This window comes from Macrobrachium rosenbergii, chromosome 21 (genome assembly GCF_040412425.1).
Source record: "Macrobrachium rosenbergii isolate ZJJX-2024 chromosome 21, ASM4041242v1, whole genome shotgun sequence".
NCBI classification, from domain to species: Eukaryota; Metazoa; Arthropoda; class Malacostraca; order Decapoda; family Palaemonidae; genus Macrobrachium; species Macrobrachium rosenbergii.
The window spans coordinates 1,257,978-1,284,913 of record NC_089761.1 but is presented as its reverse complement, the minus strand read 5'-3'; the positions used below and the strand labels follow the sequence as shown (position 1 = coordinate 1,284,913).

The window sequence follows — 26,936 nt, the reverse complement described above, 5'->3', positions numbered from 1 at the left end:
CGTATGCCGGCGGCGTTCGGGAGTTAGTGCTGAAGCGGAAAAAAAGTTTTTTTTTTATTTATAAAGCGAACGAGTTATTTTTTTTTCTTTGTATTGTACACTAAATTGCGATGATTTTGGTATATAACAAATTGTAAAACGATCAAAGCAACACAGAGAAAATATTATCACAAAATGATGCATGAATTCATAACACGAGGACGTAAAAAAAAATTTTTTTTCAAAAATTTACCATAAATCGAAATATTGTGCTAGAGATTTTCCGTTTGTTGCAAAATGAAGGTAATTGATTGAATATTACTAGACTGTAAGTGTTTTAGCTTACAATTGCATTTTTCGACCATATCGGTCGAGTTAAAGTTGACCAAAGGTAGAATTTTTTCTATTTATCGTGATTTATATGAAAATATTTCAAAACTGATAAAAGCTACAACCATGAGTTCTTTTTTTGTTGTATTCTACATGAAAATGAGCACATTTTCATGTATAAATTTATGTAACGACTAACATAAAATGGTGCAAACATTACGACAAAGTGACGAAAGAATTTCTGAGATGTTCGGCCGAGTTACCGCACAGACGTTAGGAAAAAGTTTTTTCAAAAATTCACCATAAATCAAAATATTGTGCTAGAGACTTCCAATTTGTTGCAAAATGAAGGTACATGATTGAATATTACTAGAATGTAAGAGTTTTAGCTTATAATTGCGTTTTTCGACCATTTCAGTTGAGTCAAAGTTGACTGAAGGTTGAAATTTTGGCACTTATCGTGTTTTATATGAAAATATTTCCAAACTGATAAAAGCTACAACCAAGGGTTGTTTTTTGTTGTATTTTACATGAAATTGCACACATTTTCATATATAAAACTTTATGTAATGGCTTATATAAAATGGTGCAAAAATTATGACAAAATGACGAAAGAATTTCTGAGATGTTCGGCCGAGTTACCGCGCGGATGTAAGGAAAATAGGATTTTGACAAAGGAAAAATCTATTTCTTGGGAGAGACCTGTGTCACCTGGTGAAATAACCTTTCAGCACTTATTTCAAGGTAAAGCTATTGCTAAATATACCAGAGAAAAGCTAAAAAGCTAAGCCGAGTTACTACCCGGTGTGAGCTCCATGGTATGGAGTCGTGTATGAGAAAGGGTGAGATTGTCACAATCACAGGCCTCCGCCCTGTAAACCTTCCCAATGTCAAAAGTCCTACCCGAGTGAGGTGCCGTTACATACCCGCACCACTCGCGGACTGTAAACAACCGGCGTCACCCACATTCCACATTAGCACCCCACACCAGAATGGTATTTGACCAGGGGAAAAGAGGAAATATGGGGGGGTCACCGGATGACACAGGTCTCTCCCCAGAAATAGATTTTTCCTTTGTCAAAATCCTTTTTCTGGGTTTCTCGACCTGTGTCAGCCGGTGAAATAATAACAGAGAAATCAAAATACCATTCTGAAACAAAAGAAGATTGTAGAGGAAAGTAATAAAACTAAACATCTGCAAGAGTTTTAATAACTTAGTAGTAAGAATGGCATTAAGACATAATGATGACACCGTAATATACTTAGTTTTATAAATAACATAATTATACATGAATACAAAATCCTGAATGGAGAAGAGTACTTAAAATTACAGACTTAAGTACTAAACACATACTTAAAACTAATACAAGGAAACTGTGTTCCACAAAACAATACAAAACAATATATGTAAATGAGGTAAACAATAAACAGGATAAATTCATGACATGGTCAGGAGAAGGTGTGAAGCATGCCTGACCTGGAGATGACCAAAGGGGAATAAATGAGGCAGGTAGGAGGGAGGAGAGTGACTGAGTACAGAAAGAATCATACTGGTGGGGGAACTATGTTCCCTGCCGCCACTGTAGAAAATTTAAGAGCTTCTAGTGATTTCAGGTAGTGGCGTTTAAAGACTACAGGGGATTTCCACCCTGTGTACTTTGACAGATCCTCAAAATTCATATAATGAAAATAGTTAGTGGAGGTGGCCACTGCCCTGATGTCATGCACTTTTGGGACTGAATCTGGGTTTGCATGTTTAATGAAATATAGGATCTGTTGTCTAATGGCTTTCAAAGAAATGGTTCCTCCCCCTTCCCTTACAAATAAAGGCCCTGAAGTTATGTGTGAGGTTCTGTCTAAGAATGCTTTCAGGGTAAAGACTGGGCATAAAGACAGGTCCTGTGGGAGGGGGATGATCTTCCATGGGGACCACCTATCCTGAGGTTCTTCATTTTTAGCTAGGAACTTAGGGTGAGGAGCTAGTAACACTTCACCTGATGGAAGGAAATCCAGATGATTGGGTTCTCTAGACAAGGCAGCCAGTTCAGAAATTCGAGCACCTGAAGCCAAACTAATTAAAAATAAGGTCTTCCTTAATAAGTTAGTGAAAGAACAGTTATGATTATCTATTTCTGAGGCTAACTTAAGGACATCATTTAAGAACCAGGAAACCGACTGTGGGCGGGTTACTGGTCTCAAACGAGCACAGGCTTTAGGGATAGACGAAAAATAAGAGTCCGTTAAGTTAATCTTAAACCCGTGCAAAAATATCTTTTTTAAGGCTGATTTTGCTGTAGTAATATTACTAGGGACCAGACCTTTTTCAAACAATGACCTAAAAAATGAAATGGCTAAATTAGTGGTCATTACTGTAGCTTCAGATTCTTTTAGAAAGAGTGCCAATTTCTTAACTGCTGAGTCGTATTGTCTAAAAGTGGATTCCCTTTTATCTGATTCTAGGAACAAAGTGTTAACAGGATAGATATTAGCATCTCTTTGAGCAGCAAACTTCATGAAATCCACAAAGCTAGGGCATTCTGAATTCTTGAGGAAGCTGACACAGTCTGAGTTTGTACTATTTGCGTCAGTTTCGGGTTGGGAATTTTCAAACACCAAGCTTCAGTTCTAGAAGAAGTGGAAACCAGTTGCTCTTGGCCAATTGGAGCTACTAAGGCTACTTGGCCCTTGAATGTCCTGAGTTTGTGAAGGACTTTCAATAACTGGTTTACTGGGGAAAGAGGTAGATTCTTTTCCACTTGTTCCAATCTATGGACATCGCATCTGTGGAGTGAGCTAGAGGGTCCAGATTGGGGCCACATAGCAAGGTAGTTTGTGGTTGCACTCTGTTGCAAAGAGATCTACTTGGAGACCCGGAACTTGGTTGCAAATCCACCTGAAGGAGGTTTGTCCAGGGACCATTCCGACTCCAGCGGAGTTGTCCTGGACAGGGAATCTGCAATGACATTCCGGACGCCTGCAAGGTGGGTAGCAGACAGATGCCACTGGTGTTTGTTTGCTAGAGAAAATATTGCTATCATAACTTGATTGATCCGACTCGACTTGGAACCTCCTCTGTTCAAACAGTGCACTACTACTGCCCTGTCGAGAACCAATCTTATATGAATCCGATTGTTGGGGTGCAGTTTCTTCAGGGTTAGAAAGACTGCCATGGCTTCCAGAACATTGATATGAAACTGGCGGAACATGGTAGACCAAGTCCCTTGCACCTTCTTGTGTTGGGAATATCCTCCCCACCCGCTTAGGGAAGCGTCGGTGTGAATCACTAGGGATGGCGGAGGGAACTGAAGGGGCACTGACTTCGATAAGCTCTTGACGGACGTCCAAGGCCAGAGTCTCTTCTTCAGAATCGGCGGAATCAGAGATACTTTGTCTCTGAATCTGACATTGGCTCGACTCCGCCATACCCTGTTTACATCCTTCAGTTTGGATTTCAAAAGAAGATCCGTCACTGAAGCAAACTGAAGAGAACCTAAGACTCTTTCTTGGGGCACGACGGGAAGCTTTCTTGTTCTTGAGAAATTGCCTGGTTGCTTTCGCTATTTCTCTCCGCTTGGCCGGCGGAAGGGATAGTCTGTGTGTACCCAGGTCCCACTGGATTCCTAACCACTGAAAGCGACTCTCCGGAACTAGGCGGGATTTCTCCCTGTTTATCTGAAAGCCCACAGCTTCCAGAAAGCCGATTACTATGGCTGTCGCTCTCCGGCATTCGTCGACGTTGGGCGCCCAAACGATCCAATCGTCTAAGTATGCGGCTAGCATGATCCCTTGGGACCGGAGTTGTTGAACTACCGTGTCCGCCAGTTTGGTGAAGATTCTGGGAGCTATATTGAGACCGAATGGCATGACTCTGAATGAGTATGCTTGATTTCCTAGTCTGAACCCCAGATAAGGAGAGAACCTTCTCGCAATCGGGACGTGATAATAGGCGTCTGAAAGATCTATAGAGGTGGTTACGGCTCCACGGGGAAGTAAGGTCCGAACCTGCGAGGTTGTAAGCATTCAAAACTTGTCGCATTGAATGTAGGAATTTAGACGGGACAAGTCTAGAATTACTCTTCGTTGACTGGAACCTTTCTTTGGGACGCTGAATAGTCTGCCCTGAAATTTCAGATGTCTCGCTTTCTTTATTGCCCTCTTTATTAACAGATCTTTCACAAAGTCCTTCAGAGCCTTGGAGGGTGATTGATGGAACCTGATCGGGGGAGGACTTTTGATCCAACCCCACCCCAATCCTTTGGAGACTATGCTCTGGGCCCAGGGACTGAAGCTCCACTGGTCCCGAAAATGATACAACCTCCCGCCTACCTGAGATATCTCACTGTGCGGGAGAGGGCCTGCCTCCTCTAGATCCCCTGCCTCCCCCTTCCTTTGGAGGAGGAGCGGGATGAACCTCTACCTCTGAAGTACCCTCTAGCTCGTTCCTTTTGCATTTTGGATTGACCGAAATGCTCCTGGCTTTTTCGTAAAGAGGCATTATAAGCAGGGGAGGATACGTAAGAAGGGGCAGCGAGAGGTTGATGGGCTGGTTGAACCAGCACATACTGAGGTTGAGGTTGAGGTTGGGAGGTTGAGGGATGTCCAGGGCTGGGGACCTGGACGGCCTGCAGTACTGTCTGAGTCGGAAGCCGCTTAAATTTCTTGAACTTCTTCCCTTGTTTAGGGTGAGTTCCGGCGGGCTCAGATTGTTTCCTCTTGGAGGACAAACCCCAACGGGAGCGGAGACTCTGGTTGGCCCTAGTTGCCTCTGCTAGGACTGAATCAACCTCTTCCTGAGGGAATAGGTTAGCTCCCCAGATGGAGCTTTTTATGAGCCTGTTAGGCTCATGACGGATAGAAGCTGCCGAAAAAGATGTGCTTCCGGCAGTTCAATCGGGCCTTTACAAAATCATAGAGGTCCTGTTGGAAACTTCCCAGGAGAGATTTCGTCAACACCTGGAAAAGAGGATCCTCGCAGTATACCACTGACGACGCCTCTGCCAAAGTCAATGAGTTTAAGGACCTACTAAGTCTGTCGTTAGCGTCTGCCTCGGCCTTCAGGAGCGACTCTGGGATTCTGGGAGTTGCTCGCTAAAGAGGTTAGAGGCGCAGTCAGGGTCCAGCCAGGTAACTGTAAAGGTATCCGGGGTTGCCGCCCAATACTGGGAATCTCCGGGTAAGACCAGTGATGTGGGATCTATCTCCGGAGATGAGGAACTGGTTTGCCCTCCACGCAAGCTTGGTTGGTGAGGGAGGCGACTTTAGAGGTGCATGGAGTGGGGAGGGCTTCCCCCAGAGAGAACATGGTAAATGCACCTTTTGCCGGAGTGAGCTTTGTATTCTCCGCCTGCCACTCCGACAAGGTCCGTAGTAGGGCTGATTGGGCCTGGTCCTCGGGAAGATGACTGTCTCCTTTGGGACCTTATCGGACCGGATCCAAGCCTCCTCTGTAAGCCTGGCATATCCTGCATAGGGAGAATTCAGGTTTGGAGGGAAGAATTCCAGTTCTTCCAACCTGCGAGTGCCTAAGCCCTCAATAGTGAGAGTACCCTCATGTTGGGAGCAAAGAGGGTCAGGCGCCAGGGGTTCCCTTTATCAAAAGGGGGCAGGTTGGAGGTATCTGGGACGGAGAAGGGTTTGTTGGCCGCTCTGCCACTCATGAACCCGGAGATCAAAGTCCTCTGTGACTTCACCTCCTCTCATAAGGAGAGCATAGAAGCGTTTGAAGAAGACAGCTGATTCGAGAATTGCGACAGCTTGTCGTCAACTCTCTTGTCAAACTGCTTCATAAGAAGCTCAGCAAACGCTTCGCGTCAAAGGAAGGAGGGTGGGAGTCTCCTTACTATGCTTTGACCGTGCTCCCTTCCCAGAAGTAGAGGCCTTGCTCGTGAGACGGCACGGGGCAGGGGCCGTGACATCTTCGAGGGAACCTCGGAGCGGACCTTCTGGGATTTCAAGGTCTTTTTCTTAACAGATTTAACCTTAGGGACGGTAGACCTTGCACCGTCCATAAGGCAAGAGGATTTCACAAATCCTCTGAAGGAAGAAGCAGTAGAAGAGGGAGAACTAAATAATAGATCACCTGCCTCACTTACCCCCTTACCTGGCTGTTCCAAGTCACGTTCATAGGCTCCAGGTTGAGGTTGAGGGCCGCAACGCCCTCCGCTCACGATACCGCAAGCAGCGACTTCTTCTTGGGAGGGCTGCGTCATCTCCTGGATCCCGGCGATTAAGGGGCGGCTATTTCATCCCAGAACGGAAGCCGAGATCCAGGCGCTGGGGAAGAGAACGTTGCAAACGTCCGTGCAGAGGATGTAGGGTTTCCCTGCCCCGACGTTCCTCCCGAAGCCTCCGACCCAGGACTTGAGGGTCGATAAAGCGGAGTCCCGGGAGCTGCGGTCAATCTGAAAAGGGGGGGAAAGGAAGATAGGTGATTGGGCCTCCTAAAAGGAGAATATGTTACAATTATCCATCAAAGACAAAATTGAGGATAAGCGTTAATCCGGAGTGGAAGATTTTCTTACCGACTTCGTCCAGAACCTGCCCGTAAAGAGCGTAGCACACTTCACAACCGTCCGGGTGCCAAACAGTCAGGTCCCCACGTGGACAGCACAGCCGGAGTGGGACCTGCAGACTTCATGCCTGCTGGCCTGGTTCAGCACAGCGGTGCACCCCTGCTCCTGACAACGCACCATCTGTAAGTTGAACGATAAATGAGCATGCTAATAAGACCGCGGAGTAGTGTCTTAGAATAGTAGTAATCCAAGTAGGCCCCGCCGGAGTTAACGGGGGAAAAAGGGGCTACTGGAACAACATGATTAACTACCTAGAGGGACCGGAGTTAATCCGGAGCGACGGGAAGGTCCCAAAGGATAGTTAACATATCATTAAATAACATTAAATATTAATAAATGAACACCCACATACCCACACTATATATATATACAAAAATATATCCGGATAGGACCCCCGGAGTAAACCGGGAGATAAAGGGCCTATCGGATATGTAAAAACTCCCCATGAAGCCGGAGTTAATCCAGAGCCAAGGGTTGAGAATAATAAGTATGTTGTATGTGAAGTGAACAAAAACATCTGCGACTAGGGGAAAGATTACTATAGGGTATACTTTTCCCACTTGGGGCCAGAGAGAGTCTTGTACTTAGAACGGTGACGGGCGGAGGAGGTGTAGTGAACACCGTCCGACCAAACACCGTCCCCACCGGAGTAGGGGAAACAAGAACATCCGGCCACCAAGCAAAGAAAAACACCAAGGTAAATAGCTGGTGGAGAGAAGATACTGGAAAAGGGTGTATATGAAGAGGACAATGTAAGTGTCGTACCGTGTGAATGGTAGAAGACAGTCAGGTGGGATACTCCAACTGGCAACTAGAACACTGTCTCCCCACCCGAGGTGTCTCGGATGGGAAAAGACGCGTACTGACACAAGAAGGGAGGGGATGTATAGGCTATGAGTGTGGGACTGGTAGCGACCAGGGAGTGGGTAGGCACACCCCGGGCGCCATGAGAATCTACTCCCTCTCTAAGACCGGACGAACATGTACGAACGATATTGAAAGAGAGGAAGAGATGGAACACTCAAAGACAAAGCAAAGAAAGGGATGGGAAACGGGTGTGGGAGCACCCCCGGTCCCCTACTGTAGTCTCGAAAGGAATGACCGGATAAGGTCAGGTGACGAGAGAACAGCCAATCAATGCAGAGGGAGGGGATATAGGCTATGGCGAAAGGAAAGGCTAAATCTCGGCCTTGGTAAGATAACATATAATGAAAGCTAACCAAGGGTGGGAGAGGGAGGAGGGGGAAAGGCGATAGGCGAGAGAATGTGTTAGGAGGGGTAAAACATGAAGTGGAGAATAACCCGAAGATGTGGCTCAGAAGGAGGAGGCAACATGAGGAACCCTCGTTATTCCAGCTTAACTATTGGTACTGTAAAGACTAAACGGAAAGGCCGAAATAGGGAGAGGGAAAAGCATCAGCCCCACTCACCAACCAACGCCACATAAAGGGAAGCCACCATGAATCCCCCTACACACAGAGCTCTCTCTTGGCCAGTAGAGGACCGCCAAGCCATAGCCTAGGCTAACCTTACCCAGCTGGGGACTGGGGAAGGAAACCCAGGAGAAGTAACTACTCCACCAACTTACAGTAACTTAGCCTAGGCAAAATGAAATGATCTAAATAATCATAAGCGCATGTAGAAAGGGAGACCAAGCCTCACGCGATATGAGCGCGGAGGGAAAATGGCCGACCTTCCAGACAAAAATTTCTCAGATAATATCTGTAAATATCAAAGACATCCGTCGGCGCTTGGCATAAAATAAGCAATTTAAGCATAAACGTACCATCTCAAACAAAACGTCCCAACCCTGGAGGAAGCAATGTCCAAATTATAAGCGTGTATAACAAGGAATAATGGCGGATAGGCCCGAGGGGAAACTCAAGCCTAAACGACAAAAAGGGACTTCCCCAGAGAAGGGTAATAAAATATATATAAAACCCAATTGAATATACATATAATAATAAACAAAAGGGTATAAGGAAAGGGGGACGGGAAAAAGCCCGACCTAGTCCGAGCCGACATAAGGTCACATGGCGTCGAGGCGGTGGGAATGAGACTGACAATAAATCCCCTAATTATTTAACTAGGGGAAATAAAACTCTCAACCACCCAAATAAAACATAGAGATGGTACTCAACTTAGGTGATGAATCCAATGAAGATGCCATTGCTTGAAAAAACCAACAAAAGCGCACACGAGGAGAATCACAACAACAGCGAACGCGTGCTAAAAAGTGGAATGAGGGTGACGCCGGCTTGTTTACAGTCCACGAGTGGTGCGGGTATGTAACGGCACCTCACTCGGTAGGACTTTTGACATTGGGAAAGTTTACAGGGCGGAGGCCTGTGATTGTGACAATCTCACCCTTTCTCATACACGACTCCATACCATGGAGCTCGCACCGGGTAGTAACTCCGGCTTAGCTTTTTAGCTTTTCTCTGGTATATTTAGCAATAGCTTTACCTTGAAATAAGTGCTGAAAGGTTATTTCACCGGCTGACACAGGTCGAGAAACCCAGAAAAGTTTTTTTCAAAAATTCACCATAAATCGAAATATTGTGCTAGAGACTTCCAATTTGTTGCAAAATGAAGGTACATGATTGAATATTACTAGAATGTAAGAGTTTTAGCTTGCAATTGCGTTTTTTCGACCATTTCGGTCGAGTCAAAGTTGACCGAAGGTTGAAAGTTTTTTAGTCGGCATCGCCCACGTCCCACTCGGCACCCAACAGACAATTTTAGTCGACGTAAGGTACGTCCAGTCGGCGTTTAAGGGTTAATATCGTTTCATCAACATCCTGGACTCGAGGCAGCCTTTTGGCCTTCCGAGAGTTCAGGATGAGTTTTGCGACACTCAGTGGTTTTGTTGAACAACAAAACCACAGTACAGTAGTGGCATTCATCGACAAACAAGAGGAAATCTTTTTTTTTCTCTCTCTCTCTCTCCTGTATCATCTGTCGACATTTGCATGTACTCGAGTGTTCTATATCCCACTTGATAGCTCAATTAGCCAGATAAAATCACGGTGGGGACGTATTGGTAGGCATCTCTGCCTCGGGTGTGAGTGATCAGGACGGAACGTGCTCTTCACTCTTTTCCTCATGAAGAGACTGCTCAACTGAGAGATCCCTACCATCTTTCTGTTGCCTCCCAACAGAGCAAAGTCGGTAGTTTTCTCGCTCCTTCATACCAGACCCAGGGGCCGCTACAATGAGGCTATCTTTTTGGGAAAAATCGATGTCTACATTTTTTCCCTCCGTATTTGTCTGTGTCGCCAGGGGTTCACAAGCATTGCTCACCCTGAGTTACAGACAAATGCTGGAAGACTTCGCCCTTCACCCAACCTTATAGCTCGGCTTCTGAGGCATCAAGAAGAGTTCTGCTTAACCCAACCTTCTGTAGCAGCTACACAAGAAGCAGTTCCTCAAGCAGTAAATCCTTGTGTGTTCAGGACTGGGAGACCTTCCAGCTTTCCTTCCAAGCATAGGCTATGCCTGGATATCTCTTGAAGTCCTCTGTAACACTGTCTCAGGGACTGGATCCGTCTTTGCTGGTGGGTGTCATTGATGGAACTTCTTCTTGGGTCAGAGTCACTCTTCAGGTATGGACTTCCTCATCTTCTCTGGCGGGGGTTGTTGCTCTCCCTTTCATTTGTGAAGAACGTAGGCTCGTGAGACCTAGTCTTCTATCTGAAGTAGCCTTCTTCTCCTCAGTTGATATTTAGCTATGGATGAGAAGCTTCTTCACTCTTGCTGCCCCAGGAACTGTTACCTGGGTGGCATGTGACTCTCGTTTAGGGTTCCTGTCCTGTGCTCTGCACACGCCCTTGCGAGAGTCGTCGGCCTTGGCATAGAAGATGGAAGAACAGATGAAGGGGCTCAATACCTCGACTCCTTCTCGGATGTCGTAAGTGGACTCCGAATCCATCGGCATCTATTGCCGGGTTCGAGCCCTTCTTGTTCCCCTCCTCCTTGGACTTTGTATCGATGATCCAGATGAGTCGTTACTTTGTCCTATTAGGAAGCTGTGGTACTTCCCGAAAAGGCTCGACATTCCTAACCTGGATGTCGTCGACGTTTTCGCTAGTACTGTCTCTCCCAAGGAAGAAGTGTCTAAGGACACATATTTCTCCTGGCTTCGTGAAGCTATCGAAGGAGGTACTCGTCAGCTGGCGACGACGATACTGGCACTTTCCACCCAAGAGCTCACGAAGTCAATGGCTTGGTCCATCCCTCGCATTCTGGAAGTTTCTGTCGTCTTCCTGTGGTCTTGCCCACAGGCCCTTGGAACCTTTTTTCCTTGGCCCTGTGGTGGTTGCTCAACAAGTTGTGTTTTCTTACCCGGCTCCTTCAAGAGGACAAGTAGCATCTTGCCTAAGGTGTTGGTTCTGGAAGTGAGAAGGATACCGAGAGTAAAAGGCCTCTCTTCCTCCTCCTTCCCCGTCTTCCTACTTCTCCTCCTTCAGGATGAGAATAGGACGCGAACCAATACTTGCTGGATCTGGTGTCTGATGCGGTAAGACTACTCATCGAGCACCCGTTCTATTTTTCTTCTAGAATCATAGAAGTAATTCTGCTCCTTCCTCTAGCAAGGGGAGGAAGGAGAGACTGGCAGTAAGGGAAACCCTATCTCGGGTTTTCCTTACTGCCTCCAACTCTAAGATTCTTCCCAGCCAATTTTGTGAGTTATGTTTCCTCACTCATGCGAAAAGGTCCAGTATCTGACATTTGATCTTGCAGTTCCTACACTCTGATCAATATGTCAGGAGGCACGGTACTCCTCCTCCTCGCTCTTTCAACCAGAGGAGTAGCCCAGGTGTGCAGAACTCCAGTCAGTTCAAGAGACTTTCAGATTCCTCCCTCCAACCAGTGAGTCTTCTTGATGTAAAGGACCATTGGTTTGCATATCATGTCGGAACAAATCACAGTTTTTGAAAGTAAATTGTATTTTTCCTAACTATACAAACCTGAGGTCCTTTACATTACATTTTATACCCACCGCATGCCACCCCACAATCTAAACATGGGCCAAAAGGCAAACTGGAATGTTTACATCTGGGCAGTCAGGTATTCCCGCCTACCTGACGGTAGTTACTGCCTAACCACCTTGTTAAAGAGTTCGCCGTAAGTTATTCCTAATGTAAAGGACCTCAGGTTTGTATATTTAGGAAAAATACAATTTACCTTAAAAAATTATGATGTTTCTTGATTCATTTTACCGACGTAAACATACCTCAGTTCACCCCACCCCACCTCTCTCTCTCTCTCTCTCTCTCTCTCTCTCTCTCTCTCTCTCTCTCTCTCTGTGTACTGTATACTGTATATACCCTTTAATGAAATATGAATTACTGTATCATAAACATAAAAATATGAAACTAAAACTCCAAGAAGTTCACAATACATATGAATGAGTGCATCATACATATGTACATGTTACAGTTTTTTAAGCTTTGCTTGATTGACTGTACTGTACTGTTATTATTACAATTTTAGTTGATTCTAAGTTCAATTAACACACACAACAGTACACAAGAGATTTTACCATTGTTGATTGCATTTATAATTTGGTATTTTTTTTCAATGCATATTTAAATATTTGGGTACAGGACACCACAGTACTTAACTCTACTTGTGAATTCCCAATGTATCCCATATCGTAAAAAGAAAACAGGATGGCTTGAATACTGTATCAGAGAAAATGGCTGTGCCTGAATATAGGGGGAACTTGATTAGGTTTCACACGTAGCTGCAAGGCATATATTTTTAAGGGTATTGTTGTAAGATGACTTTGAAATGATATTTAAAGTGTTTTAGGATGATAGTTTAAGGTATATTTTGGTGTAGGATGATAGTTTAAAGTATATTTGGTGTAGGATGACAGTTTAAGGTATATTTGGTCTTTGAACTATTAAAATAGGCAGTTATAAGCATTTTAGTTTAAGGTATATTTGGTCTTTGAACTATTAAAATAAGCAGTTATAAGCATTTTTAGAGAGGGGTACCAACTTATTGTGGATTTCAGCTTATTGCAAGTGGTTGTGGTCCCTAACCCTTGCAAATACCGGGGGTTGACTGCATACGCAAATTACAGTTCTTTTTTATGCTGTGTATTTTTGAGTATCACAGAACATTTTCGTTGTAAATAAACTGTGCTTGTATATTTATTTACTGAGCAAGCTTCATAGCCGCTCGAGAACTAACGGCAGCTGATTCAAAATCGTCCCGGTTAACCCTTAAACGCCGAGCCTCTATTTACAAAAACGTCTCCCGTATGCCGGCGGCGTTCGGGAGTTAGCGCTGAAGCGGAAAAAAAGTTTTTTTCAAAAAATCACAGCACGCTTAGTTTTTAAGATTAAGAGTTCATTCTTGGCTCCTTTTTTTGTCATTGCCTGAAGTTTAGTATGCAACCATCAGAAATGAAAAAAAAAATATCATTATCATATATAAATATTGAAATATATGACAGCGCAAAAAAAATTTTTCATATATAATTTTATACAAATCACGCTGTGAGCAAAACGGTTAAAGCTAACGGGTTAATTTTTTTTCTTTGTATTGTACACTAAATTGCAATGATTTTGGCATATAACAAATTGTAAAACGATCAAAGCAACACAGAGCAAATATTATCACAAAATGGTGCATGAATTAGTAATCATGGACGTAAAAAATGTTTTTTCAAAAATTCACCATAAATCGAAATATTATGCTAGAGACTTCCCGTTTGTTGAAAAATGAAGCTAATTGATTGAATATTACTAGACTGTAAGTGTTTTAGCTTAAAATTGCAGTTTTCGACCATTTTAGTCGAGTTAAAGTTGACCGAAAGTTGAATTTTTTCTATTTATCGTGATTTATATGAAAATATTTCAAAACTGATGAAAGCTACAACCATGAGTTTTTTCTGTTGTATTGTACATGAAATTGCGCACATTTTCATATATAAAAGTTTATGTAATGACTAATATAAAACGGTGCAAACATTACGACAACGTGTAAAGAATTTCTGAGATGTTCGGCCGAGTTACACGCGCAGACGAAGGAAAATGTTTTTTAAAAAATTCACCATAAATCGAAATATTGTGCTAGAGACTTCCAATTTATTGCAAAATGAAGGTAAATGATTGAATATTACTAGAATGTAAGAGTTTTAGCTTACAATTGTGTTTTTACCATTTCGGTCGAGTTAAAGTTGACCGAAGGTTGAAATTTTGGCAGTTATCGTGATTTATATGAAAATATTTCAAAACTGATAAAAGCTACAACCATGAGTTATTTTTTGTTGTATTCTACATGAAATTGCGCACATTTCCATATATAAAAGTTTATGTAACGACTAATATAAAACGGTGCAAACATTACGACAATGTGACGAAAGAATTTCTGAGATGTTCGGCCGAGTTACCGCTCGCAGACGTAAGGAAAGCTTTTTTTTTTTTTTTTTTTTTTTCCAGAAATTCACCGTAAATCAAAATATTGTACTAGAAACTTCCAGTTTGTTGCAAAATGAAGGTACATGATTGAATATTACTAGAATGTAAGAGTTTTAGCTTATAATTGCGTTTTTTGACCATTTCGGTAGAGTTAAAGTTGACCGAAGGTTGAAATTTTGGCTGTTATCGTGATTTATATGAAAATATTTCAAAACTGATAAAGTTACAACCATGAGTTATTTTCTGTTGTATTCTACATGAAATTGCGCACATTTCCATATATAAAAGTTTATGTAACGACTAATATAAAACGGTGCAAACATTACGATAAACGTGATCTAAAGAATTTCTGGCGCGGACGTAAGGAAAAAGTTTTTTAAAAATTCACCATAAATCGAAATATTGTGCTAGAGACTTCCAATTTGTTGCAAAATGAAGGTAAATGATTGAATATTACTAGATCGTAAGAGTTTTAGCTTACAATTGCGTTTTTTGACCATTTCGGTCGAGTCAGAGTTGACCGAAGGTTGAAATTTTGGCAGTTATCGTGGTTTATATGAAAATATTTCCAAACTGATAAAAGCTACAACCATGGGTTGTATTTTGCTGTATTTTACATGAAATTGCGCACATTTTCATATATAAAACTTTATGTAACGGCTAATATAAAACAGTGCAAAAATTACGACAAAATGATGAAAGAATTTTTGAAATTTTCGGCCGTGTTACCGCGCGGGCGTAAGGAAAAAGTTTTTTTTTTTTTAAAATTCACCATAAATCGAAATATTGTGCTAGAGACTTCCAATTTGTTGCAAAATGAAGGTACATGATTGAATATTACTAGTATGTAAGAGTTTTAGCTTACAATTGCGTTTTTTGACCATTTCGGTCGAGTCAAAGTTGACCGAAGGTTGAAATTTTTTGTAGTCGACGTACGGTACGTCCACTTGACACCCAACAGACAATTTTAGTCGACGTATGATACGTCCAGTAGGCGTTTAAGGGTTAATGGGAGTTCCTGGACCATGGAATTCTGGATTTAAGAGATCGGACTGTAATAGGTTTGTGTCTATGAAGCTGTTGTTTTAAAAGATTTCAAATGACTGTATATCCTTACATGCATCTTGAGTGGCTGTGTATAATGCCATTGCTCTTTTTAGGACTTCCAACATGTCCAGAATTATACCGTCATGCTGTTCCAAGGACATGTGATGTGGGTCGTTTATTGTGTATATCAGGTACAGTCGTACGTACAACGGCTGCTAAAATGTTAGAATACCAAAGAGAGTTTGTTTGTGCTAAATGCAAATACGTGTTCACTGTAAAGGTAATGTTAGAAACTACTGTATAGTAATTAATTTATTTCTATGTCAATCTCTGCTTCATTGTTATAATATACAATTGACATTTATTTATTGTAGTGTATAGTTGCATATTCAGTACTTTCATATGTTTCATACCTGTAGAGGTCATTATAAAAATTTGAGACTACTCTTTGACACCTAAATAGCAATGTTTAGTCTTTTATTGGTGAGGATGCATTTTTTTATTTGTCATTACAGGCAGACCATGATCAGTTTTATCAACTCAGCAAACCTTCCCGGTGTCCAAACCCTGATGATTGCTATGCCTTTAATTTTCATGTCCTGGGTAGTACTTCCAGCCTATTACATACTAAAGATTATCAAGAAATAAAAATTCAGGTAATTGTAATTTGTAAAGTTTTTATAACTTGTTTTTCTGCTGTATTTAAAAAATTATTGAAATTTCTTCTTTTTTGTTTTTATCAAAAAGATTTTCTAAACAAATGATAACTGTTGTGTTATATTTGAGCTACAGATATCTTACTCTTGTTAAAGCCTTCAGCCCTGGTTGGATGTACAAATTTGAATGTTGAACTGTAAGTTAGGCTGTAGTTACATGTATGAGGTCCACTTGACATTAGGTGAAGCACCTTTTGTCAGCTTGGTTGTTAGTGTTGAACTTAATGTCAGTCCAATGAAAGGTATTATTTTTGAGACTCTGGGTCAGTTATATACAGTCATACCTCGAAATTACGCGAGGTTAGGTTCCGGAGCCCCTCGTGCAAGGTGAATTTTCGCGTAAGTTTGGCATGGTCTTTAAAAATGCTAATAAATGTTTATTTCCAGAGTTTAAGTACTAAATATGACCCTAATCATGCTCCCAAAGTATTAAGCTGACTTTTAAATGAACTAAAGTTAGTATAATTTTATTTAAAATTTAGCTTATTACCCTTAAAAAAGGAATACAGTAAATGGTTGACATAAAAATTGAGTACTGCACAGTTTCATAATAGCGCATTTACAGTAGGTGCATACGTATACTAATGTTACCCCTAATTCATGGGATGCTGTTTTCTTTGTCACTTAGAGTAAAAGCCGTTTTCTTTGCGTCACTAGGCAAAACGTCATGTGTCACATTCAACAAAAGTACAATTCCATAAAATATCGAAAACATGTACATAATGTTCGTAGAAGGTAGTACAGTACAGGTAAAATTCAATCAATTTAAAATTATATACTGTACAGGTAATGACGTACAGAGAAATAATAAGTTGTAAAAGTATGTTTGAGCGCTAACTACGAATGAGAGAGAGAGAGATACTGTAATAAAGTAACTGTACTGCTTTTGTATCGTATTTATGCGCAAATATATAAATACAAATTTTCCATTCTGATTTTACACCTAAAAACATGAAAACTTAAAAATTAAACACACTTTCTACAGGGGTATCATCTTTGAAAAATGCAGTAACTAAGGGTATCACATCTTGTAAAAGTACACCAACTGAACGTGCTGTAATTACATGCACATGCAGATTGCACCAGCACTTTTCTCCGAGGTGAGCAGAGTAATTTTCAAAGAATGACACTTCTACAACTCTTAGTTACATCTCTGATATTACATTAACGAATTCATTTTATCAAATGAGCGCGACTGAACAACCTCATCTCAAGGTCATGTAAAGTCCCTGTGACAAAGACTTTGCAAATGGACATAATACTTGTATGATATTTATGTACAGAAATATAAATATAAATTTTCCATATCGATTTTACAGTTAAAAGCATGAAAACATAAATGTACTTCAAACATTAAACAAGAATTTTCTGCAGGGGTATCATCTTTGAAAAGTGCAGTAACTTTGCAAATGGGTATCACATCTTGTAAAAGTACACTAACTGAATGTGCTTAAATTACCTTTACATCATATTTATGCATGTACAAAAATAAAAATAATACATTTTCGATACAGATTTTACACATGAAAGCATGAAATGCATTTTTCTTAGAGATTTTACACATGAAAGCATGAAATGCATTTTTCATAGAGATTTTACACATAAAAGCATGAAATGCATTTTTCATACAGATTTTACACATAAAAGAATAAAATGCATTTTTCATACAGATTTTACACATAAAAGCATGAAAACTTGTAAATTACTTCAAAAATTAAACACCCACTTCTGCAGGGTTTCTTGAGAATTTTGTGTGTGTGAAAAAATCGCGTATGCCCATTAGTTAGGTTCCAGTGAAAAGTTCGTGTGTGTGTGAATTCGCGCAACTCGAATCATGTAAGATCGAAGTATTACTGTACTTAGGTGGGTACCCTAGGTAGTGCTAAATGAATTATAGCTGTAATGTTCTTCATCTGGTAGGACTTGCAGGAAATTAGTTATCCATTAAATATTTTCAGACCTACAGAACTGTGGAAACTATTCACTTTGTAAAGATGTAGAACAAACAAAAGTAATATTTATAAGTGTGGAGCCTCCCAATTAACACAAGGATTATCACTCTAGAATCTTACAAATGGAACAGTAAATAAGATTAAAGCTTTATTTAGTATTGTTTGAAAATGTATTCAGAAGAAAAATTGAGTGTAGAATCTTTATTGTTCAAAACAATTCACAGACTGTTTAATTGTTAGAAAATAAACTGCTGTATTTAGCTAATGTTCAATTATTTACCAAAGTATTAAAGAAATTAGTGTGAATGTTAACAAACCAAAAGTGAGTTGCAAAGGTAAATACAGAGAAAAGTGATATTGCCTTTTTTTAGGATATGGAAGATTTACCTTAAAAGCTTATATTAGTTATTAAGATAAATACAATAATATTCATGGTACAGGTATACAGTATTCACAGTTTGTACAATAATTTGATTTACAATATTCAGCAGATATGGGAGTCACTCATTAAGAAAAAATATTCAAATCAAATTGATCCAGCTAGTAGCCTAATTTATTTATTATAAATATCTATTCAATCACATGAAAACTGCACCCTTACAAGGCAGCAGAGTTCTTTTTCTGGGAAAGAGGAAGGAAGTGCTGAGTTTTTCTGTTTTGAGTATTCACACAGCATTTATTAATTTCATTCACCTCCATGTTACTTGCTAGATATTGATTATTGTAAATTTCTGAATGCTGGAAAGCTGCAGATATTAGATGAAGTAATTGGGGTGGACTTCTAAAATTTCAGGGCGAGGAACAACCAAAGTATATTTCTGAATCTTTATTATTGCAATACACTCCCTGAACACCTGAATTAGCCCTGGTCACCTACCAGCCCGAACTATACCCCCATAACTCATTACCCACTAAGTGGGTAATTAACCCTTAAACGCAGAGCCTCTATTTACAAAAGTGTCTGTCGTATGCCAGCAGGGTTTGGGAGTTAGCGCCAAAGCAGAAAGAAAGTTTTTTCAAAAAATCACAGCACACTTAGTTTTTAAGATTAATAGTTAATTTTTGGTTCCTTTTTTCTCATTGCCTGAAGTTTAGTATGCAACCATCAGAAATGAAAAAAATATTATCATATATAAATATTAGAATATATGACAGCATGAAAAAAAATTTCATATATAATTGTATACAAATCGCGCTGTGAGCAAAACGGTTAAAGCTAATGAGCTATTTTTTTTTTTTTTTTCGTTTTATTGTACACTAAATTGCGATGATTTTGGTGTATAACAAATTGTAAAACGATCAAAGCAATACAGAGAAGATATTATCACAAAATGATGCATGAATTCGTAACGCGCGGACGTAAAAAAGGTTTTTTTCAAAAATTCACCATAAATCGAAATATTGTGCTAGGTAAATGATTGAATATTACTAGAATGTGAGAGTTTTAGCTTACAATTGCATTTTTTGACCATTTCGCTCAAGTCAAACTTGACCAAAGGTTGAAATTTCAGCACTTATCGGGATTTATATGAAAATATTTCAAAATTGATAAAAGCTACAACCATGAGTTATTTTTTGTTGTATTCTACATGAAATTGTGCACATTTTCATATATAAAACTTTATGTAACGGCTAATATAAAACAGTGCAAAAATTACGACAAAGTGACTAAAGAAATTCTGAGATTTTCAGCAGAGTTAGCGTGCGGAGGTAAGGAAAAAGTTTTTTCAAAAATTCACCATAAATCGAAATATTGTGCTAGAGACTTCTCGTTTGTTGCAAAATGAAGGTAAATGATTGAATATTACTAGAATGTAAGAGTTTTAGCTTACAATTTCATTTTTCGACCACTTCGGTTGAGTCAAAGTTGACCGAAGGTTCAAATTTTGGCACTTACCATGATTTATATGAAAATATTAAAACATTATGTACTGGCTAATATAAAACGGTGCAAAAATTACGACAAAGTGACTAAAGAATTTCTGAGATTTTCAGCAGAGTTAGCGCGCACGGACGTAAGGAAAAAGTTTTTTCAAAAATTCACCATAAATCGAAATATTGTGCTAGAGACTTCTCGTTTGTTGCAAAATGAAGGTAAGTGATTGAATATTACTAGAATGTAAGAGTTTTAGCTTACAATTACATTTTTCGACCATTTCGGTTGAGTCAAAGTTGACCGAAGGTTGAGATTTTGGCACTTATCGTGATTTATATGAAAATATGTCAAAATTAATAAAAGCTAGAACCATGAGTTATTTTTTGTTGTATTCTACATGAAATTGTGCACATTTTCATATATAAAACTTTATGTAACAGCTAATATAAAACAGTGCAAAAATTACGACAGAGTGACTAAAGAATTTCTGAGATTGTAAGAGCATGACGCCGCCTCTTCCAAACACGTGTGTGTTCGTCGTCCATGGGAGTGGTGAGACGTTTGGCGTCTTCACAAACAGAACATACACATACAGTTTGATACAGAAGATTCGTTGGAACATTATGAGTACATGATCAGAATGCTTGCATGGCAATGCAAGTAGTGGTGATTGTACTTACATCAAGACAACAATGGTTAGGGAGAAACAGAGGGAAATATTATATGGTTGAAATTGCGTTCCTTTAGAGAAAGAAAACGAGATGCTCTTGTTGTCTTGTCCACTCCGATGGACGACGAACACACGTGTTTGGAAGAGATGGCATCAGGCTCTTTCAAGATTTTCAGCAGAGTTAGCACGGACATAAGGAAAAAGTTTTGTTCAAAAATTCACCATAAATCGAAATATTGTGCTAGAGACTTCTCGTTTGTTGCAAAATGAAGGTAAATGATTGAATATTACTAGAATGTAAGAGTTTTAGCTTACAATTGCATTTTTCGACCATTTCAGTCGAGTCAAAGTTGACCGAAGGTTGAAATTTCGGCACTTATTGTGATTTATGTGAAAATATGTCAAAATTGATAAATGCTGCAACCATGAGTTATTTTTTGTTGTATTCTACATGGAATTGCACACATTTTCATATATAAAACTTTATGTAATGGCTAATACAGAACAGTGCAAAAATTGGGACAAAGTGACGAAAGAATTTCTGAGATTTTCAGCAGAGTTAGCGAGGACATAAGGAAAGAGTTTTTTTCAAAAGTTCACCATAAATCGAAATATTGTGCTAGAGACTTCTTGTTTGTTGCAAAATGAAGGTAAATGGTTGAATGTTACTAGAATGTAAGAGTTTTAGCATGCAGTTGCATTTTTCGACCATTTTGATTGAGTCAGAGTTGACCGAAGGTTGAAATTTTGTCGACGTAAAATACATCCAGTCGGCGTTAAAGGGTTAACTGTCAGCGTTACCAACGCTTACAGGAAAATCTTGTCAAATGAGTTACCTAGCGTACCGTTTGCAACGCTGCTGCAAGTCCCGGCTGTGCAATGCCAAGATCCCCAATTGCTTTTTGTTCGCCGTTCTGCTAGGACTTGTCCTACATCAAGCGAATTTTTGGTTCTCAGCCCGACCCCCATATTTTGTTTCTTGGATTTTGGATAACGACTTGGACCGGTTTATCGCCCCTTCTCTCCTGGATTGTTCTTTTCGCCTGGATTTGGATCTTCTCTCCCGTCTTGACTTGGCCTGGCTTTGGATTCGAAATGGATAAACTAGATAAGACGCCCCCCTCGGACAACACCTCAGCTTCCACCTCTGCTACTGCCGTGACGACGGAGCTCGCTACTGCTGGAGAAACTGCAGCCCATCATTCATGCACAATCTACAAGAAAAGGATGAGTACCCTTAAAAATGACAGACATTTGTTGTGCATAACTTGCAGGAAAGTGCAATGTAACGTCACTTTGCGATGTGACGAATGTAGGTCATGGTCGATAGGACAGATGGAAGATTATCTCAAGCATAGAAAACTTTAGCTTCTAAGAGCAAGCGTAGGGAATCAGTGGTAGAGACACAGGGTTTTGACAAGGATGCCTTAGAATCGGAATTGTTTAGGAAATTAGAAGACAAATTGTCAGCCAGCATGTCTAGTCTGTTTTCCAGTTTCATGCCAAAATTAACAGAAATAAAAGATCAGGACAATAGTAATAGGGAAACAGAATCTAATCTTTCTTTTTCAGCTCCCCTGCCTGTTCCAGAACCAGCCCTAATGGGTGGCGGGGGCCATGAAGAACCGCAAACCTCAAAGGTAGGATCTGCCGGCCCCCCCGGCGTGGAGCAGGCAGTGTCAACAGCAGATTTCCCCTTTCCCCCTCGTAACGTAAGTCCTAAGGTAAAGTCAAATTTAGGCTTGACGCAGACAAATAGGGATAGGGTGCTAGTAGATAGTCAGGAAGATGAGTTGAAGGTGCAGTTGCAGTCAGGTGTGATTAAAGTTGCGGCTCCCTTGCTAGATCCAGCAGCGATTCTTTTTCCGGCAGTAGGCTCTCTGCAACAAGAAGTTGCAAGATAGGCGGAGGATAATTCCAATTTTGTAGCTAGTTCTTCTTGTTCGGATAGGTTGGAGAGTATCCCTTCCTCTTCTTCGAAGTTTCTTTTTCCCCCTGGGGACAACCTTCGTCCCATGCAGAGGCTAATTCTGTAGATCAATGGCTGAACATTGCAGAATATAATGCTGACTTGTTGGGTCTTTCTAAAGGTTACAGGTCTTTAGTTAGAAATTGTTTCAATATAGGTTTTTCTAACATATTTGATCATGTCTTAAAAAATCTCCCAGAATTCATGAATGATGCTTTACAAGACTATCAGGGGGGAACAGAATCAGTCTATTTTCTTTCCTTAAAATCTTTGCCTCTTCTGTATCTACAGACATCTCCTTTTCTCCTATGGCTTCAAAATCTTCTTCTATTGCTCCTTCTCAGCCTTCCTTTTCGGGTCATTCTTCGGGGAAACTTTCGGTCTCTTCACTCGCTCATCCGAGCTCTCTACCATTAGCAGACTTGCCTTCGGGACAATCTCCCGCAAATCTCATAACTTCTCACCCTCAGGAGCTAGTTGCTGGCAGCAGTTGGCAGTGCGGCTGTTCCCGCATTCAATGTTCTGGCTCCGGTAGTCTCAACATTCACTCCGGTAGCTAGGATTACTGGTAACTTATCATCCGCAATCGCTTTGGGTTCGGTACCATGCAGTTTTCCATGCAAAACTCCTTTGAGCTCCGGTCCGACTGGGACATTCTCCACCTGTCTGACGTCATCGGCAGGGACTCTGGTGGTTACCCCGAGTGTGACTTCTTCTCTCTTCCCTCTTTCAGTGCCTTCTTTCTCTACCTTTCCGACAGGTTTCCCTGTCCCTCCGGTTAAGGCTGTTTTTGTAGGTTCGGGTTCGGTTGCAGGTCAGCAGGGGTTTTTCCCCCCTAGTTCTTCTTCCACAAATAGTGGAGTGTCTTCTGTGGTTCCTCATCCGCATGCGACTATTATTCAGTCTAGTCCGGGGGTTGCGGGTGTTGTGGCTTCTTCGCTTACAGATGTGGGTGTGGTTCGCCCAGGTGTGGCTGGCCCAAGTGTGGCGCCACCGTCGTTGGAGAGTGCGGGGTTTACGCAACCCTTCTCAGCTGTCCCCAACATGATCGCGACTCATCCTCCAGGTGTTCATCTTGCGCTCTCAGGTATTTCGTGTTCCAGGTTGGTGAACCCAGTGTTTTCTAGGAGTCAGCCTGTCTCTTTTCCTGTCTCGACTCGGTCGGATCTTTCCGATAAGGATTTCTCTTACGGGGAAGAGGATCTGGTGCCGGAAGCCTGTTCTCCTTCAACGAACGAGAACGAGTACAAGTGGATGGTGGACTTTATTCATGTGCTTTATCCGCAGTCCAAGGCTCCGGAAGAACCTTTTCAACCTAATCAGGCGATGTTCGAGTCGCTGTTTGCAACAAAACCAATGATGGTTGCGCATGCAGCAAAGAATCTAGTTTGGTTTGGTCGTGTCGAGCAGGCATTGAGGGAGGTGGACAGTAGGTTAGCGGCATTAATAGGGTCGGGTAAGCTGGATTCTACCTTGCTTCCTACTCGGAAGGGGTTTTATGAGGTTGCGGGTAACCCTTCTGCGGGTGTTAGGGTCCCTCTAAATGAATCGGTGGAAGCTCTTCTGTCTAGGGTTCCTTCTTCGAATCACTTGGTATCTGTCAAGGCGAGAGAGAGGGTTATTTTGGAAGACTTTTTCTGTACTCAGTCGGAGGCCTTATCCCATTCGATGTGGATGTTATCCGGTTTAATGGGGTTCCTTAAACAGGATGGATATTCTCCCTCGGACCCGACGTTGTTCGACAATCTCATCATTTCGGCGCCAATGGGCGTAGCCTATCAGGCGAACATTTCGGCCGGATGTACAACTTCCTTCGGTAAGAAAAGGAGGGACTTCTTTCTGAACCACCTGCCTCTGCATTATCCGGACATTCACAAGAGGGTTCTGTTGAGGTCGCCATTGGCCCTCAGCAACAGTCTTTTCAGGGAAGAAGATGTAGCGGCTATGGTAAATTTTGTTTCCTCTTCTTCGGCTGTCGAGTCACAAGAAGCAATGATTCAGGTGGCAGAGCAGAATGCCAGATCACCGAGAGGTTCCAATTACTGATTTTTTCATTTTATTTTCATGACTAGATAAATTTTTTTATGATAAAAAAATTATTTACTACTTTTCAAATATTAATATTAAGATAACCACAGAAAAGTGGCATCAGTAAAATTTTAAATTAAAATCCAGCGAAATCACAAAACAGCTTACCAACATGAACAACTAAGTTTAACTTTCTCTCTCTCTCTCTCTCTCTCTCTCTCTCTCTCTCTCTCTCTCTCTCTCTCTCTCTCTCTCTCTCTCTCATAGAGCAATAATCACTAATTACTGATTTTTATTTTATTTTCATGATTAAATGCATTTTTTATGATAAAAAATGATTTAATAATTATCAAATATTAATATTAACCCTTAAACGCCTATTGACGTATCACACGTCGACTAAAATTGTCTGTTGGGTGCCGAGTGGATGTACCGTTGACGCCGACTACAAAAATTTCAACCTTCGGTCAACTTTGACTCGACCGAAATGGTCGAAAAACGCAATTGTAAGCTAAAACTCTTACATTCTAGTAATATTCAATCATGTACCTTCATTTTGCAACAAATTGGAAGTCTCTAGCACAATGTTTCGATTTATGGTGAATTTTTGAAAAAACTTTTTCTTACGCATCGGCGGTAACTCAGCCGAAAATTTCATAAATTTTTTCGTCATTTTGTCATAATTTTTGCACTGTTCTATATTAGCCGTTACATAAAGTTTTATATATGAAAATGTGCGCAATTTCATGTACAATACAGCAAAATACAACCCATGGTTGTAGCTTTATCAGTTTGGAAATATTTTCATATAAACCACGATAACTGCCAAAATTTCAACCTTCGGTCAACTTTGACTCGACGGAAATGGTAAAAAAACGCAATTGTAAGCTAAAACTCTTACAATCTAGTAATATTCAATCATTTACCTTCATTTTGCAACAAATTGGAAGTTTCTAGCACAATATTTCGATTTATGGTGAATTTTTGAAAAAAACTTTTTCCTTACGTCCGCGCCAGAAATTCTTTCGTCACGTTGTCGTAATGTTTACACTGTTTTATATTAGTCGTTACATAACGTTTTATATATGGAAATGTGCGCAATTTCATGTAGAATACAACGGAAAATAACTCATGGTTGTAGCTTTTATCAGTTTTGAAATATTTTCATATAAATCACGATAACTGCCAAAATTTCAAGAGGTCAACTTTAACTCAGACCGAAATGGTAAAAACGCAATTTTAAGCTAAAACTCTTACATTCTAGTAATATTCAATCATGTACCTTCATTTTGCAACAAACTGGAAGTCTCTAGCACAGTATTTCAATTTATGGTGAATTTCTGAAAAAAAATTTTTTCCTTATGTCTCTTGCGGTAACTCGGCCGAACATCTCAGAAATTCTTTCGTCATGTTGTTGTAATGTTTGCAACCGTTTACATTAGTCGTTACATAAACTTTTATATATGAAAATGTGCGCAATTTCATGTAGAATACAACAGAAAATAGCTCATGGTTGTAGCTTTTATCAGTTTTGAAATATTTTCACATAAATCATGATAACTGCCAAAATTTCAACCTTTGGTCAACTTTAACTCGACCGAAATGGTAAAAACACAATTGTAAGCTAAAACTCTTACATTCTAGTAATATTCAATCGTTTACCTTCATTTTGCAATAAATTGGAAGTTTGCACAATATTTACGATTTATGGTGAATTTTTTAAAAACATTTTCCTTACGTCTCACTTCCAGGTAACTCACCGAACATCTCAGAAAGTCTCGTTGTCGTAATATTTGCACCGCTTTATATTAGTCGTTACATAAAGTTTTATATATGAAAATGTGCGCAATTTCATGTAGAATACAACAGAAAATAACTCATGGTTGTAGCCTTTATCAGTTTTGAAATATTTCCATATAAATCACGATAAATAGAAAAAATTCGACTTTCGGTCAATTTTAACTCGACCGAAATGGTCGAAAACTGCAATTGTAAGCTAAAACACTTACAGTCTAGTAATATTCAATCAATTAGCTTCATTTTTCAACAAACGGGAAGTCTCTAGCACAATATTTCGATTTATGGTGAATTTTTAAAAAAACATTTTTTTACGTCCGCACATTACTTAATTCATGCATCATTTTGTGATAATATTTTCTCTGTGTTGCTTTGATCATTTTAAAATTTACTATATACCAAAATCATCGCAATTTAGTGTACAATACAACTAAAAAAATTAACTCATTAGCTCTAACTGTTTTGCTTACAGCGATTTGTATACAATTATATACGAAGTTTTTTTCGCTGTCATATATTCCAATATTTATATATGATAATGATATTTTTTTTCATTTCTGATGG

At 40.3% G+C, this 26,936-nt stretch overlaps 1 protein-coding gene across 1 annotated transcript in view; it reads left to right on the top strand.

Moving 5' to 3' along the window:
* Positions 1-26,936, top strand: part of LOC136849652 (uncharacterized) — a 759,811-nt gene that overhangs the window by 136,683 nt on the left and 596,192 nt on the right. Inside the window, exons 4-5 of the mRNA XM_067122953.1 lie at positions 15,478-15,644; positions 15,880-16,020. Of these exons, the coding sequence (XP_066979054.1) occupies positions 15,478-15,644; positions 15,880-16,020 (308 nt within the window). The remainder of the gene's footprint in view (positions 1-15,477; positions 15,645-15,879; positions 16,021-26,936) is intronic.